Genomic DNA, 18,648 nt, shown 5'->3' with positions numbered 1-18,648 from the left:
TTTAAATACAAAGCCAGGGGAGAAAAGGGCTAAATTTTTTTAATGGTAATTTTTCATAAGGAAGTTTTTAAGCAGAACAACTTAGATTAGTCCCACTTGGAAAGCCCCTTTCAATTAAAAGTGAATTTTTTTTTCAGAAACTAAAACTAGCTCTCTGTGGAGGCGCTCTTCAGTGTGAGTGTCCAGAGCTTACTGGGAGAGCCTTTAAATGGTCTTGCTTTATAAACACAGCCAGTATTCTCTCCACAAACTAGTTTTCTTCGTGGTATACTGAAAGGCCAATGCAATTCCACCCATGTTAACAGTATAAGAATTTAAAACTGAACCTGTCTAAAGAAACCCTAGTCTCCTGTATTATTCTAGTCCTCAAACTCAGGACATGAGCCACTGCTCCCACTTTGTCTTTTTTGGACTTGATTTCTACCCCATCCTGTGTCTGGAAACTACCTCCTAAAGATTAAAAATAAAAACTAAGTTTGAGCCCTTTCTACTTCCATGGCCTCTGTCCTAGACAGCCCAAGGACTCCAGGAGTCCAGGCCAGGGAACGTCAGTGGAGGCTTCAGAGAGCAGGAGACAAGGTCAGGCACACGTGTGCTGGCGCCGTGAGCAGCGGCGGGAGGCTCCACAAGCCTGGATGCGGGCAGGAGAGCTGAGGGCTGATGGGGGAAGAAATTAAAATTTCAAAATAAAAGCTCACTCATTTAGACTACATTAATATGCAGCTTGTGCTAAATTGTTTTAACCATGTCAATCTTTTCATATCCTTAGACCCCAGGGCTAAGAATCTTCTGGGTGGGATACCCTGACACCTGGAAAATATAGAACAGGAAGAGAGCCAGGAGCAGAGAAAGAACGGAAACCAGAAGAGGAGAGCCCCTGGGATCCCCCCTCCCCTGGGGCCCAGCAGGACAAGCAGGTCTCCCCCTGGCCCAGAGCTGCAGTCCAGGTTCACACGTTAAGGGAAATCAGGTGCTCTGAGTCTACTCTGCCTTCACTAAGCTCGACTCAGGAGTTATTTTACTCACAAGTGGGTGAAACTGAGCCCACTGTTTGAGATGAACGGATACGACCACAGCCAGAAGCACCCAGGAGAGGGTGGGAGGAGAGGGAGGCTGGCTGCTGTGTGGCCATCAAGGGCTGTGTCCTCAGTGGCAAATCAGGAAGAGAAGTGGGGCAGCCTTCCGAGGCCCGTGTGCCCTGATGATGGGGAGCAAGTCTCAGCATGTCCTGGTGTGACCCCCGTGCCCAGCACCATGCCCAGAAAATATCTGTGAGATGAACGAAGATGCTTTCTTGGCCAATGTTATTTCTGCTGTAAAATTCCAGTCTGCCTCGCTGACTCCCCTTATGATTCTAAAATGGCATCAATACTCAGCTGACAAGGGCTTCCAAGGGCTCAGTGCGTGTGCTGGGTAAACACGCACAGACTGGATTCCTACTCGGGTGAGGGACATGTCCAGTCCTTCCTGCTGACCTTCCTGCTGGCTCAACCCCTCCCCACAAGAGCACCTGCACTTTAAGGACTCCTATGTCATTTGCTGATGGATGTGTCTCCTACATGAACTGTGAGCTCCTCAGGCAAAATTCAGCAACACGGATCGGGGATACCAGGGACAGAGTGGCCAGGGCCATCAGGAAGGCAGTAGGCACAGGAGAGACTTCACAGGAGGTGCTTTGGGGAAGAGAAGAGAGAAGTCTTCAGGACAGGGCTGGGCAGTCCAGGTGGCAGGTCACAGAGGCCTCAGAAAACTCAAATGTGAGGTCCCACTCACATCATCCCCTAATCATTCCCTAAATGATTCACAAGCTGGGCTCTGAGAATTCTACTGGGGCTTTTTTAGAGCTTTCAACCTTTTGAGTTTATTTTTTAGAGAAGTAAATGAAGGAGCGGGTGGAAGAGCGAGACTGGAGAAGCTGAAATACACAGTGAACCCAAACCAGGGCGGTCGGGGCGCCTACCTCAGCAGGGCAGCCATGCAGGTCTCGCAGAAGCGGTGTCCACACTCAGTCTGCTTTGGGTTACACAGCACCAGGCGGCACTTCTCGCACTTGTACTTGTCCTCCACTGTCTTCACAAACCTTTCTTTGTAACCTCCTTGTTCAGGGACGAAAACTGCCGTGCTGGTGCTGCGGTCAGGGTGCAGCTTTAGTGGCGGGTTAGTCTGCAGGGTGCCAGGGGAGTCCATCTTCTTACTCGACTCCATCTTAGGAAAGAGAAATTCTGTGGGGGGGAAAATAACAGTAACTGAGTTAAGGTGCAATCACATCGTCCTGCACAAGGAAACTACCAACACAGCTCTGGAAAAGCCGAAGAGTCTAGGAGGTCTTTTCTTTCAGTTTTAAGTAACACACAAGAACCTTTCCTGATTTTAACGTGATGGGAACAACAGACGACCCAACGTGCTTCCTTCCTTTCTGCTTTACCCAAATACTACTGTTAATGTTACTACTCAAAAGACTTTCTAAAGGGTGTAAATTGTATTTTAAGGTTCTTTAAAATACAGATAATACTTTGCTGTGCTGTAACTTCAATTTGGATGCATCATTCCAATATATTTTTTATTGAGTTCATAATAGTTGACATCATTGTGAAACTTCAGTTGTACATTGTTTCTTGTCTCTCACCACATAAGTGTTCCCCTTCACTCCCTGTGCCTCCTCAACCCCCCTTTCCCTGGTAACCACTGAACTGTTTTCTTTGGCTGTGTGTTTGTTCATATTCCACATACGAGTGAAATCATCTGGTGTTTGTCTTTCTCAGTCTGGCTTATTGCACTTAACCTAATTCCCTCCAGGTCCATCCATTGTTGTTGCAAATGGGATGATTCTGTCTTTTTACTGGCTGAGTAGTATTCCATTGTATATACCACATCTTCTTTATCCAGTCATCAGTCGATGGGCACTTGGATTGTTTCTATGTCTTCATTCTGATATTCTGACCAAAGCAACAGCCATTCTTAGCCAATTTTATTTCCTAGTTAGCCTCACTGCCTGAGGACAATCTGATGGTATGACTCAGAAGTGACCTTTCCCACTCCGACGGCACTGCAGTCAAGCTTGTGATCAGGACTCCATCTCTCATTCCAAGAACAGCACTTACTGGTTGATGGTGTCTGCAGACTCCTAGTGCTACTCTTTCCACAATGAGACCCCACGAGAGTGTGCCACAGTGCCCTGATCTGGCAGGTCATGACTGGCGTTTGCCTTATGCCTGTGCCCACTCAGCCCCACCTCACTTCATTAACCCTACAACAATGGGTGCTGCACTGTGCACTACAGAGCTTTGGGGTGGGTCCATCACGGATTTACTGGTACTTTCATGCCCAGGGTCAGCGCCAGTGGACGGGACACTGGCACTGGACAAGTCTCCTGTGCCCACCTGGGCAGGCTCTCCTACTGCACGTGGTGACAAGTGCACAGATGGTTTGTTCCCACCTCAAGTTCCCATCAACAGGCAGAGTAAGCAGCTCCTGGCAATGAGCCACAAAGATCCCAGCCTGAGCAGCCGTGCCAGCTGAGGGGCACAGTAGTGTGTCTGGTGCATCTACAGAGGAAGTTTCTCTCAAAACAACATTGTACTCCTGCTCAATCTACTTCTAATACTTACAAGAATAAGGACCAAATTCTTACTCAGGAGGTCCCGGGCATCTATCCGCCATCCCCATTCTTCTCTCCTCAGTGTGAGGCTCGCCGTGAGCTGGTGCTAGGGTGTGGCTGCACACCCCGTTTGCTGGAACGGGAGGCAGCCCCTCAGCCCAGAGCACAGGGCACTCAGAGGCGGACCTGGTGCAGGGCCCACTCTCTGCAAGCCTTGTTCCTCACACTGCCTCTTGTGAGGCTGAAAGAATGGGCAATTCAAGGCTAGGGATGTACAGGAACTAACGCCAGCAGCAGACCATTTGACAGATAAATGAATTGGTGTTCTAGCCACACTCAGGTTAGTTTTAATAAAATAGAACATTACTGTGGCAAAGTGTGGGAGTGTTCTGTGAAATCTATTTGTAAAACCCCCCCAAAATTTTCAAAATGACCTCAAAAGGCCAGCAACCTTTTGCTCACAAACTTGTTGATCAGAACCTGTTCATTAAGATGCTAAGTAGGAAGGTGCCGATGCTAACCTTGCCTGTCAGAGAAAAGGGTCAATCTGCTGTCCTCCAGCCACCCTACCTCTGGCCACGCACACCCTTCCCTGCCCTCCATGCTGGGCACATGGTTCTGCAGATGCTCTAGGCTCACTCCCAGCCCCCAGGCACCCCCACCTGGAATGCACCTCCCACCTTCTCAAGGAGGCCCACCCTGGCTGACCCCACTCACACGACCCCCTTTGCCATGGCTGTGCCTTTTCCACGGCATTCCTGCCTTCTGGGACTGCAAACTTATTCTTCATTGTCTCTCTCCTTTCAGTAGAACATAAGCTCCCTGATAAGATGAATTTTGATCTGTTTTGTTGACTGACAAACCCCAGGTGCCTAGAATAGTGCCTGATGGGTAGAAGGGGCTAACACACGATTGCAGAGTTGACAGAAGAAGAGGTGTAGTCTGAGCTACTCGTATTAAACTGTATTTCTGTGAGAGCCGACTCTTCCAGAGAAAGGAAATTCTTCAGCTTTCAAATCTGATCTTTCAGCTTCATGCCTTGAAAACCTCTGCTTAGATTATAAACTACTTTCAACTTTGGTTTAGTATTTTATCCTATAGAATAAACAGTTTTTAATGAGAAATGTTTGATTCTTAGGAGGCGAATTCCTATTTCAAATATGAGGGACAAATAGCTTAAGCTAATGATAAATCATAAATGTTCATTTACCTATAACATGTCACACTCTGTACAAACAAGAAAGAATATAGTTTTGGATCCTTTGTTTTTACAGGTTACTTAAGATAAGCAGAGAGATACACAGGTATCCCAAGCACACAAATGAAAAACCTCACAGCAGCCTTGCCCTAAAGGGCAGAGGACAGCTCGCAGCTGGCAGGTTTGTCAGGACTTAGCTGTAATGTGGGGCAGTGATATGAGCATCTCTAGAATGGGCTACCGGGTATCTCTCACAACCCTACCCAGCATCCCTGCATCCTGTCCCATGCATGGCCCATTCTTGAGCTAAGCTGCTGGCTGGAGAATCAGCCGCCAGGGAAGGAGGGAAAGAGGCCCTGTAGTGCTTAGGCAGCAGGAATAGGAAAACACCAGACCTCCTTCACCCAATAGTCACAGGTGAGGAAAAAGAAGCATAAGAAAACTACTTATACAGGAAATGTCCAGAACAGGCAAATTCAGAGCCCGAAAATAAATTCATGGTTGCTAGGGGCTGGGGGAGGGGGAGCATGTACTAACGGGTTCAGGGTTTCTTTCTGGGGTGATGCAAGTGTTCTGGAATGAGATAATGGTGTTGACGTCACAACTCGGTGACTATACTGAAAACCACTAAACTGCACACTTCAAATGGGTAATTTTTATGGCATGTGAATTATATCTCAATTTATAATCTAAACAGTATTACAAAGCAACAGTTCAAAATGGTTCCATTTGTGTTGGGTTAACTTGTGATATTTATAAATAGTGTCATTTACTTTATTTTTTTAAATCTTTTTAAAGATTGGTGCCTGTGCTAACATCTGCTGCCAGTCTTTTTTTTCTTTTCTTCTTCTTCTCCCCAAAGCCCCCCAGTACATAGTTGTATATTCTAGTTGTAGGTCCTTCTGGTTGTGCTGTGTGGGACGCCACCTCAGCATGGCCTGATGAGCGGTGCCAAGTCTGCGCCCAGGATCCGAACTGGTGATGCCCTGGGCTGTCGAAGGAGAGTGCGCGAACTTAACCACTCAGCCATGGGGCCAGGCCCTGGTGTCATATACTTTAAAATATAAGACTCTAAAACTGAAACTATATATGCCTGGTGCTGTGGAGAATGCATGACACATGAGGGGGTACGACAGGATTTTCATTTATATTACAAGAGTATATTCTCTCAGAGAAAACAACAACAAACAACTAAGACATGGGAGTGTAAAGGGAAAAGATTAAGTACCAGGTACCCTGCCTGCAACTACCCAGAGGTAGACACTCCCTTTTGGCAGTCTGTGCACCTGTGCAGATGTCTAGAAACAGCAAATGCACGTATAAGAAAACATGTCTTTTCTTTTTTTCCCTCTACACAAACTGTGTCACACATGCAAACTAACCCACAGCTCTCTGTCACCAACACTGTATCCTGGGCACTTTTACAGACCAGCACATAATGACCATTTCATTATGTTGAAGGGCTGCATAGCACTCCACTGTACGGTTTGCCACAACTTATATAACCAGTGCTGCTTATGGAGATTTAGGCTGCTTTTGATCTTTTGCTATTATGGACAATCTTCGTTGAACATTCCTAAACATGTATCTCTGTACATTTAGGTAAGCATACAGCAACAGAACTGTTGGGTCAAAGATGATATGCATTATAAAATACTATAACTGTTGCCAAACTGCCTTCCAAAAAGGTTGTACATTGCATATTTCCTCCAATGGTGAGTAAACTATTAAATATTAGTTTGGAGGACAACAGCCTGTTTCACTTAAACCCTGATGCTTCCCACTTTGTTTCAGCCTGGACAGTGTTTTCTGGAGAGTGCTGCTGGCCATGTTGTTGTGCAAACATCAGGGTTCTCCTGTGGAGCCCGTCAGCAGGCACAGCCCCGGAACACTCTAGGGCACACCCACTGCCCTTCTACACGCGTGAGAGAACCCTTCCTCAGGTAAGCAACTCTGCAAAGCTTTGCCAAACCAATCACATTTTATTTCAGTCAACACACTGGGCACCTACAATGTACACAGCTCTGGGCCTCGACTATCAGGGGACACAGGGATGAAGGAGACTGTCCCCGCCTTGATAGATCTTTGAGGGAGTCATGAGCGCTCCAGAGTCAACAGTGTAACAATCAGCAGAGTGAGAAACACCACCTGAGAGTTAGAGAGCTGCAGATCTTCAAAAGAGGAAGATATCATCTGTTTTGGGGAAATCGGGCTTCCTGAGTTGACTTGTGGCATAATTCCAATTCTAGTAGAAGCGGACAAGGAGTGGCAGCAGATACAGCACTCTGAGGTGGCTGTGGAGGGGAACCTGGGATTGGGGCTCGTGGGGAGGCACGGCATCTGGCACTGAGTCAGTCTGGGTGGGAAGGCCGGCCCAGTGTTTCTTCCCTGAGGATCCTCAGGCACAGCACTTATCCTCTGAACCTCACCTTTTCTTTTCACATGAAAAGCAGACACTACCCCTAGTTCTCACAGCATTATCAGGCATCTGTGAGATATTACATGCAGAATCTCTCTGCAAACTCTTCAGCACTGAATACACAGAAGATACATCCTCCTGCCAACTGGGGTCAGGAAGTCTGACAAGGATGGGGCTGTTTCCTCATCTTAGACAGCTCAAAGCCTTTTTTCAAAAAGCCCCTTCTCAGAAATTAAGCAAGAAAAAGAAATAAAAGGCATACACATTGGAAAGGAAGAAGTAAAACTACTTCTATTTTCAGATGACATAATCTTATACACAGAAGATACTAAAGAATCAAGTAAAAACTAGTTGAACTAATGAACTTGTTCAGGATATAAGATCAATATATAAAAATAAATTGTATTTCTAGGGGCTGGCCCCGAGGCCAAGTGGTTAAGTTCCCGCGCTCGGCTGCAGGCAGCCCAGTGTTTCATTGGTTCGAATCCTGGGCGCGGACATGGCACTGCTCATCAAACCACGCTGAGGCAGCGTCCCACATGCCACAACTAGAAGGAGCCACAACGAAGAATATACAACTATGTACCAGGGGGCTTTGGGGAGATAAAGGAAAAAAATAAAATCTTTAAAAAAAAAATTGTATTTCTATACACTAGCAATGAACAATGCAAAAATGAAATCGAGAAAACAATCTATTTATAACTGCATCAAAAAGAATAAAATATCTAGGAATAAATGTAACCAAAGGAGGGCAAGATGTATATACTGAAAATTCTAAAACAATGTTCAAAGGCATTAAAGATCTAAATAAATGAGAAGATACTCCATGTTCATGGGTTGTTCATGGATTCATCTCAACCCCTATTAAAATCCTAGCTGGGTTTTTTCCCCCAGAAATTAATACGCTGAACCTAAAATTCATATGGAAATGCAGGAACCCAGAGTAGACAAAACAATCTTGAAAAAGAAGAACAAAGCTGGAGGACTCACACTTCCTTATTTCAAAACTTACTACAAATTAATCAGGACACTGACATAAAGACAGACATACAGATCAATGAAACAGAACTGAAAGTCCAGAAAGAAATCCTTACATTTATGGTCAACTGATTTCTGACAAGGGTGCCAGGACCCAATGGGGAAGGAACAGTATGCACTCAGTATCAGCAATCTCACTATTGTTATAGAACAAAAAAGGCTCATTACAGCTCTTTAAGGGCTGTGCTGGTGGTCACCACACAACTGCTGAGGTACCTGCCTCCTTTCCTCCCAGGTGATCAGCACAGCTCTGGTACAGGAAGTATCGCTTCAAGAGGGACAAGTGGGTGGGTTCTTAGAATTCCTCGGCTGGTATCTTTCCTTGCCTTTCAAAAAAGGTATTAGGTGATATATTTGATACATACAGAAGATTACGTGCAATATACATGTAAGGTCAGAATACAACAAAAACATGAACTCCAGAACCTGTCACCCACTTAATAATCACCATCTGCCTATGTGCTCTTCCTCAGCCATCCTTCTGCCTCTCCAACAGTAAATGTCAGCCTGAGCTTTGTATTTATGATCCACTTGCTATCAGATATATTTTTTTGTTTTGTTTTTCTGGTGAGGAAGATTGGCCCTAAGCTAAAATCTGTGCCAATCTTCCTCTATTTTATATGTAGGTCACCTGCCACAGCATGGTTTGATGAGTGGTGTAGGTCCAGGTCCAGGATCTGAAACCACAAACACCAGGTCACCGAAGCAGGGCGCACCACTACACCACTGGGCCACCCTATTTTTCTTCTTAAAAAACAAACTTTTGCCCATTTTTAACTTAACAAAAATGATATACCATATTTAGTCCTCTGCCATCAGTATTATAAATATTTCTCCATGTTTGCTGTATATAGTAGATATACTTGATTTTTTTGCTGCTGTATAATATTCCATGCTGTACTTGTCCATTTTCTTATCACACTGCTACAGTTTTTGATATTACGAACAGTCTGCTCTGAACATTTGGCACATGTGTTTTGGGGCCCTTACATGTTTCTCTAGGGTTTATACTCTAGATCAGGAAACCAGAGTTTAGCACGCTATATAACCTGTAGCAAGCTCTATAACCAAATCTAGCCAGTAGCCTATTTTTGTTAGGCCCTTGAGCTAAGAATGATTTTTAGATTTTTCAAGAGTTGAACAAACAAATAAAACAAAGGCAACTATGTGACAAGACTGTATGTGGTCCACAAAGCCTAGAATATTTACCATCTTGCCCTTTACAGAAAGAGCTTGCCAGTCTCTGCCCTGGACTCTACGTCTAGAGCACAGAGGAACCGCTGGCTTGCAGGGTGCATGCCTGGCCAATTTACAAGCCAGGGCCAAACTGCTCTCCAAAGCAAAGCGGCACAAGTTTCTGATCATTTGCATCCTCACCAACACTGGGCATCACCAGACATCTTAATTTCTGCCAACCTACCAGATACAGTGGTATCTTTTTTTTTCTTTGGTAATTAAATAGGTTTAGTATCTTTTCAATACTCTCATGGGCCACTTGTGTTTTTCCTTCTATGAAATGCCTGACTGTGTCTTCATGTCATTTTTTAACTGGGTTATTGTCTTTTACAATACTCATTTATAGGAGTTATTCATATACTCTGACTTCTAATCCTTGTTAGTTACATGCATCATATTAGTTACATTACTATATTAGTCATATTTATTAGTTATATGTCTTCCCCTCAGTTTGTGGCTTGACTTTATTTATGTCCTTTAGTGAAGAAAAGTTCTTAATTTTAAGGTAGTCAAATTTATCCATATCTTGGTCTTTTAAAAATATTCAGGTTAGCACACGGGTGATACTGATGAAAAAGGGACAACCCAGTATACATAAAACCAAAATAGAAAGCAGCTCTAATTCTATCATAAAAACATTTTCCAAAGAAGGATAATCTGCTCAAATAAAACTAGCAAATGAGCCACTAACAACGTGAAGCAGACTCAGATTGCTCAAAGTAAATATTCTTCCTAAACAAAAGCTTACTTGAGATAGAAATGACACAAACTCTGAGCAGAGCCCAGCGGGCAGGCCTGTGATCTTTTGTATCAGTGAGATGACCAACGTAGGCCTTAGCCAGTCCAAGGAAAGCAGGAGCTAGACACCTCGGCAGGTGTCAGGACTCGTGGACAGACAGATACTCAGGTCTACTGACGATCCCAAGCTCTACCAGCCCTCAATTGTCACCACAAGAAGTCAGTTTTCATTTGAAATGTAAGAATCATCTAATCACCTCCTAAAACAACTGGACAATAGGAATAATGTCTTTAAATCTTAAAATAAGAAAAATACTCACCTATTGTGTCCTGAGGAAAAGGGAGTTTGGGATTTAGGAAAACCACTAGTGGAGGCAAATTTTTCACAATCAACTCAGAGGTGGACAATAATGAGCACTCCTGAAGTTGGCTGCGAATGTGGTATATCACCTTAAGACCACATACAAAGTCATGAAGAAGAAACCACTGAGATGAATCTGCTTCAGGTTCCCTCCTACCTATGTAACAGGAAGGGTAAAAACCTCAAGATCACCAAAGGAAACAAAATTTTTATCTGTAGGACAAAGTTTTCAATAGCAACAAGGGCAGGCACAGTTTTTATTACAATGCTCTCCAACCAACAGACACACAACAAATATTAACAATAATAGTTTACTGTACTTTTTATATTACTTATCTTTGTAAGCCACCATAAATCCTTTCTGAATCAGGTGGGGTGTACATAAATTAGGCAAACTCAAAATTGGTCACATCAAAAACAGACTAGTGAATGATGTCAGCAAAAATGGCTAAGGAACTCCAAAAACCCATCCTTCAATAAATGCAAGAAAAAAATGGCAAAATTTGTCAGAAACAACTTTTTCAAAACTCTGGAAACTAACTACAAACTTGCAGCAATCAGAGGAACACTTAGCCAGGAGAAACGAGCTGAATCTCAGAAAGAACAGTGAGCTCAGTGGCATTTTACAGTACCTGGCTCCACACCCTGAGAAGTGGTGGCCTGGAAGATAACAGCCCGCAATCTTGGTACAAGTACTTGGTGGTGGGATGGGGTGGCGCGGGGAGCAGGACAGACGTCATTTGCAAAGAATTTTGGTGGTTTGTTTTAACCTGTCTTGTGGCTCTGTAGAAGACTGGCTCAAAGGGCTTGCCTTTACCTCACGAAATTCAGAACTCTCCCAGTGCTAAGGTGCTACTTGGGGAAAGGTTAACTGAAAACATTTACAGGCAAATGTACTAGTTGCTGCTGCCTGAGGCAATCAATAACAGTTGAGGCAAATGATGGACTAGCCAAAAGGCTGAGAAGAAAAGCTGGGAGATAAGGGCTTTGAAAAGCTCCAACATATTCCCAGGAATCTAGAAGGCCATGCAAATAACCAGGGTTGTGTGCAAGCTCAGGAAAGACCTGAGAAGGCCCTGGGCCCTCACCTCTAGCTGACCTTTAGGTTCTGCACGAGCAGGAAGTGAATGCTAAGGCAGAGTTGTGAGCTGCCTGGCTGAGTGTTGAAAACATACCCAAACACTCACACAGACCCCAACTGAAAAGCCTGGGAGATAGTTTTGGTTCCAGGCACTTAAGGAAATATCTGTCCAATCACTAACTGACCACTATGCTAATGGAACAGAGACTTCAGTGACCACACATGATAACGAAGACAGAGTTTACAAAATTAGCTCAAAGAAGTCATTACACAAACAACTATAACAAGCAGGAATAATAAATCCTGTGGAGAGGGGATAACCTCATTTCCAGATCTGCCACATAATAATATTCAAAATGTCCAATTTTCAACAAAAAATTACAAAGCATGCAAAGAAACAAGGAAGTATGGCCCATACACAGGAAAAAAAAGCAAGTAATAGACACTGAACTTAAAAGACTTTAAATCAGCTATTTTACATGTGTCCAAACAGATAAAGAAAACCACGTCCAAAGAACTAAAGGAAATCATTAGAAAAATGTCTCACAAGATAGAGAATATTAGTAAAGATAAATTTAAAAAAGGAAGCAAATAGAAATTCTGGAGTTGAAAAGTACAATAACTGACATGAAAAATTCACTACAGGGGCTCAACAGCAGAATTGAGCAGGCAGAAGAAAGATTTAGAGAACCTGAAGACAGATCAATTGAGATTTGAAGATAAGTCAATTGAGTTTATCCAGGCTAAGTATCAGAAGGAAAAAATAATAAACAAAAATGAACAGAGCCTCAAAAGACCTGTGGGACACCACCACTGAAGTTGATATATAAATTATGGGAGTCTCAGAAAGGAGAGGAGGGAGAGAAAGACTATTTGAAGAAATAATGGACAAAAACTTCCCATATTTGATGAAAAACATTAATCTGCACATCCAGGAAGCTTAACAAATGCCAAGTAGGATAAACTTAAAAATATCCACACTAATAAACATGATAATTGCACTGCTGAAAGACAATGAGAGAATTTTGAAAGTAGCAAGAGAGAGGCGACTCCTCACATATAGTCATGCATCACTTAACAATGGGGATACATTCTGAGAAATGCATCATTAGGTGATTTTGGCACTGTGTGAACATCACAGAGTGTACTTAAACAAACCTACACGGTACAACCTACAACACAGTTAGGCTATATGGTAGTAATTTTATGGACCACCATTGTATACGCAGTCCATTGTTGACCAAAACATCATTATGCAGTGCATGACTGCACAAGAATTTCCTCAATAAGATTAAGAGTTGCCATCTCATCAGAAACCATGGAAGACAGAAGATAATGGGATGACATATTCAAATGGAAGAAAGAAGAAAAATCAACTAAGACTCCTATATCCAGCAAAATTATCCTTCAAAAATGAAGGAGACTATCAAGAAAATACTAGAAAACCAAATCAAACAGCATATTAAAGGCATTATATGGAAGAACAAAAGACCCTAAATAGGCAAAGGACCCTGAGAAAAAAGAACAAAGCTGGAGGTATCACACTGTCTGATTTCAAAATATATTACAAAGCTATAGTAACCAAAACAGCATGGTACTGGCACAAAAACAGACACACAGGTCAATGGAACAGAATCGAGAGCCCAGAAATAAACCCACACCTATACGGATGGCTAATTTTCAACAAGGGAGCCAAGAACATACAATAGAGAAAGGAGAGTCTCTTCAATAAATGGTCTTGGGAAAACCGGACAGCCATATGCAAAAGAACAAAAGTAGACCATTTTCTTACACCATGCACAAAAATCAACTCAAAATGGATTAAAGACTTGAATGTAACACCTGAAACCATTAAACTTCTATAAGAAAACACAGGCAGCATGCTCTTTGACATTGGTCTTAGCAGGATTTTTTCAAGTACCATGTCTGACCGGGAAAGGGAAACAAGAGAAAAAATAAACAAATGGGACTACACCAAACTGAAAAGCTTCTGCACAGTAAAGGAAACCATCAACAAAACGAAAAGAAAATCTAACAATTGGGAGAAGATATTTGCAAACCATATATCAAATAAGAGGTTAATATCCGAAATGTACAAAGAACTCATCTGTTTCAACAACAAAAAAAGCCCAACAACCCAATTAAAAAATGGGCAAACGATCTGAACAGAGATTTCTCCAAGAAAATATATGGATGGCCAACAGGCACATGAAAAGATGTTCAGTGTCATTAACTATCAGGGAAATGCAAATCAAAACTGAAACGAGATATCACCTCACTCCCATAAGAATGGCTATAATTAACAAGACAGGAAACAGTAAGTGTTGGAGAGGATGTGGAGAAAAGGGAACTCTCATACACTGCTGGTGGGAGTGCAAACTGATGCAGCCACCATGGAAAACAGTATGGAGATTCCTTAGAAAATTAAGAATAGATCTACCACATGATCCAGCTAACTCCACTGCTGGGTATTTATCCAAAGAACTTGAACACACAAATGCATAAAGATACATGCACCTCTATGTTCACTGCAACATTATTCACAATAGCCAAGATTTGGAAGCAACCTAGGTGCCCATCAAGGGGCAAATGGATAAAGAAGATGTGGTATAGATACACAATGGAATACTACTCAGCCATGAGAAATGATGAAATCCGGTCATTTGTGACAACATGGATGCACCTTGAGGGTATTATGCTAAGTGAAATAAGTCAGAGGGAGAAAGTCAAATATTGTATGATCTCACTCATACGTAGAAGATGAAAACAACGACAAACACAGAGAAACAGAGGCTGGATTAGTGGTTACCAGAGGGGAAGGGGGGAGGAAGGTGAAAGGGGTGGTTAGGCACATGTGTGTTGGTGATGGATTGTAATCAGTCTTTGGTGGTGAACATGATATAATCTACACAGAATTTGAAATATATTATGATGTACACCTGAAAGTTACATAATGTTATAATCCAACGTTACTGCAATAAAAAATAAACAAATAAAATAAAGGCATTATACGCCATGACCAAGTAGGATTTATCCCAGGAAGGCAAGGGTGGTTCAATACAAGAAAATCAATCAATGTAATACACTGCATTAAGAGAACAAGGGGGAAAACCCCACATGATCATTTCAGTTGATGTAGAAAAAGTATTTAACAAAATCCAACACCCTTTCATCATAAAAACCCTCAAAAAACTAGGATTAAAAGGGAACTGCCTTGATATGATAAAGGATATTATGAAAAACCCACACTTAATGGTGAAAGATTGGAAGCCTTCCCCTAAGATCAGGAAGAAGGGAAGGATGCATGCTTTCACCACTGCTATTTAACATTATACTGGAAGTTCTAGCAGAGCAATTTGGTGAGAAAAAGAAATAAAAGGATCCAAATTAGAACAGAAAAGCAAAACTCTCTCTATTAACAGATGATATGATCCTACATATAGAAAATCCCGGGGCTGGCCCCATGGCCAAATGGTTAAGTTCGTGTGCTCTGCTGTGGCGGCCCAGGGCTTCGCCGGTTCAGATCCTGGGTGCAGACATGGCACCGCTCATCAGGCCATGCTGAGGTGGCGTCCCACATAGCACACTCAGAAGGATCTACAACTAGAATATACAACTGTGTACTGGGGGTCCTTGGGGAGAAGAATAAAAAAAAAAGAAGAAAAAGAAAATCCCAAAGAATTCACAAGGAAAACAACTAGAGCTAATAAATGAACTCCTCAAAGTTGCAGGGTACAAGATCAACACAGAAACATCAGTTATGTTTCCATATACCAGCAATGAATAATCCAACAGAAAATTTTAAAAGGCAATTTCATTTACAGTAGCATCCAAAAGAATAAAATACCTAGGAATAAATTTAACTGAGGTGAAAGATTTGTTCACTGGAAACTACCTGACATCTAGGAAAGACATTTGTTTGTTCCAAAACATACCTACTTACATGGATTGGAAGACTTAACATTGTTACAATGGCAATACTATTTGTGACGGTTAATTTTATGTATCAACTTAACTGAGCCAGAGGTGCCTACATATTTGGTCAAAGATTATTCTAGGTGTTTGTGAAGGTGCTGAATGAGATTAACATTTAAATTGGTAGACTGAGTAAAGCAGACTGCCCTCCCCAGTGTGGGTGGGCCTCATTCAATCAGTCAAAGGCCTGAAGAGCACAAAAAGGCTGACCCTCCCCCAAGTTAGGGGGTTCTTTCTGCCTGACTGTACTCAAACTGAGACAGCAGTTGTTTTCCTGCCTTTGGACTTGAACGAAATACCAGCTCTTCCTGGATCTTAAGCCTGTCTGTCTGCCTTTGGACAGGAACTACACCGTTGGCTCTCCTGGTTTCAGGCCTTCAGACTCAGACTGGAACTAAGCCACTGCCTCTCCTGTTCTCCAGCTTTCCAACTCACCCTACAGATCTTGGGAATTGCCCACCTCCATGACTGTGTGAAGCCAATTCCTTATAAGAAAAATCTCTTTCTATACACACACACATCTTACTGGTTCTGTTTCTCTGCAGAACCCTGACTAATACACTACCCAAAGTGATCCAGAGATTCAGTGCAATCCTTATGAAAATTCCAATGGCTTTTCTTTTACAGAAATGAAAAATCTGATCCTCAAATTCATATGGAATTGCAAGGGACCCTAAAGAGCCAAAACAATATGGAAAAAGAAAAAGTTGGAAGACTCACATTTCTCAAAACTTACTACTTTAAAACTTACTACAAAACTACAGTAATCAAAACAGTATAATATTGGCATAAGGATAGACATACAGACCAACGGAATAGAATTGAGAGTCCAGAAATAAACACATACATCTATGTCTGAACAATTTCTGACAAGGATGCCAAGACCATTTGGTGGGGAAAAAAAGAGTCCCTGGGACAACTGAACAACCAAAGGCAGAAGAATAAACTTAGACGTGGTCCTACCTCACGCCATATAAACAAACTAACTCAAAATGGATCAACAAGTAAAATATAAGAGCTGACACCGTAGAACTCCAAGAAGAAAACATAGGGGTAAATCTTCATGACTTTGAATTTGGCAAAGGATTCTTAGATATGACACCAAAAGTACAAACTGCAAAAGAAAAAACAGGTAAGTTGGACTTGACCAAATTTGAAAACTTTCGTACATAAAAGGACATTCTCAAGAATGTGAAAAGACAACAACAAAATGGGAGAAAATATCTGCAAATCACTATCTGGTAAATGTCTAGTATCCGGAATATATAAAGAACTCTAACAACTCAACAACAAAAAGACAAATAACCCAATTAAAAAATGGGCTAAGGCTGTAAAATAAACATTTCTACAAGGATGAGACAGAAATAGCCAACAAGCACGTGCAAAGATGTTCAACATCATTAGCCATCAGGGAAATGCAAATCAAAACCACTTCATACCTACCAGGATGGCTATAATGTTTTTTAAAAGGTAAAATAACAAGTACTGGTGAGAATGTGGAGAAACTGGAACCCTTATATATTGCTGGTGGAAACATAAAACAGTTCAGCTGCTGGAAAACAGTGTGGCAGTCCCTCAAAAAGTTAAACAGAGAATTACTGTATGACCCAGCAATTCCACTCCTAGGCATACACCCAAATGAACTGAAAACAGGTACTCAAACAAACATATGTACACACATGCTCACAGCAGCACTATTCACAATATCCAAAAGGCAGAAACAACCCAAAATGCCCATTAACAGATGAAAATAAACAAAATGTAGTATATCCATACAAATTGAATATTATTCAGCCAAAAAAAGGAAATGAAGTAATAATACAAGCTACAACATGGGTGAACCCGGAAAACATTATGCTAAGTGAAAGATGTCAGAAACCAAAGGTCACATACTGTATGATTAGATTTATATGAATTACACAGAATAGGTAAATCCACAGACAGAAAGCAGGCTGGTGGTTGCCAGGGGTTGAGGGGAAGGATAATGAGGGCTAACTGCTCAATGGGTAAGGGGTTTCCTTTTGGGGTAATGAAAATGACTTGAAATCATATAGAGGTTGTGGTTACACAACACTGTCAATGTACTAAATGCCACTGAACTGTCCACTTTACAATGGTTAATTTTATGTTGTACGAATTTCATGAAAATTTTTAAAAACTAATGTTCAAAAAAACCTGACCATCATAAGATACTACTTCGCAGCCACTAGGCTGGCTGTAATAATAAAAATGGAAAATTACAAGTGTTGGTAAGGATATGAAGAGACTGGATCCGTTGTACATTACTGGTGGGAATGTAAAACGGTGCTGTCACTGAGCACTTTTTGAGGCAGTTCCTCAAAAAGTTAAACACGGATTAACCATATGACCCAGGAATTCTAACTCAATGCACATACCCAAGAAAATTCAAAACATATGTTTACACAAAGACTTGTGCATGAATGTTCAAAGCAGCAATATTCATAACAGACAAAAAGTATTAAGAGCCCAAATGCCTATCAAGAGATGACTGGATAGGGGCTGGCCCAGTGGTGCAGAGGTTCGGCGCGCACGTTCCACTTCGGCGGCCCGGGGTTTGCTGGTTCGGATCCCAGATGCAGACATGGCACTGCTTGGCAAAAGCCATGCTGTGGTAGGCGTCCCACGTATAAAGTAGAGGAAGATGGGCACAGACGTTAGCTCAGGGCCAGTCCTCCTCAGCAAAAAGAGGAGGATTGGCAGTAGTTAGCTGAGGGCTAATCTTCCTCAAAAAAAAAAAAAAGAGAGAGAGAGATGACTGGATAAACAAAATATGGTATATCCAAGCAATGTACTATTATTTAGTCATCAAAAGGAATAAAGTACTGATATATGCTACAACATGAATGAACCCTGAAAATATTATGCTAAGTGATAGAGGTCAGAAACATAAGGTCACATATTGTATGATTCCGTTTACATGAAATGTCCAGAATAGGCAAATCCACAGAGACAGAAAGTAAACTAGTGGTTGCCAGGGGCTGGG

At 42.1% G+C, this 18,648-nt stretch overlaps 1 protein-coding gene across 3 annotated transcripts in view; it reads right to left on the bottom strand.

Annotated features, from left to right (window-relative positions):
* Positions 1–18,648, bottom strand: part of TRAF3 (TNF receptor associated factor 3) — a 109,565-nt gene that overhangs the window by 32,360 nt on the left and 58,557 nt on the right. For all 3 annotated transcript variants that reach the window (XM_044774359.2, XM_070514356.1, XM_044774361.2), the window contains one exon: positions 1,961–2,222. In XM_044774359.2, coding sequence (XP_044630294.2) covers positions 1,961–2,205 — 245 coding nt within the window. In that variant the 5' untranslated portion in view covers positions 2,206–2,222. The remainder of the gene's footprint in view (positions 1–1,960; positions 2,223–18,648) is intronic.

The sequence above is a fragment of the Equus asinus genome, chromosome 7 (genome assembly GCF_041296235.1).
Source record: "Equus asinus isolate D_3611 breed Donkey chromosome 7, EquAss-T2T_v2, whole genome shotgun sequence".
Taxonomy (NCBI): Eukaryota; Metazoa; Chordata; class Mammalia; order Perissodactyla; family Equidae; genus Equus; species Equus asinus.
The sequence above is the reverse complement of the archived record's forward strand: the minus strand, read 5'-3'. Positions and strand labels throughout refer to the sequence as shown.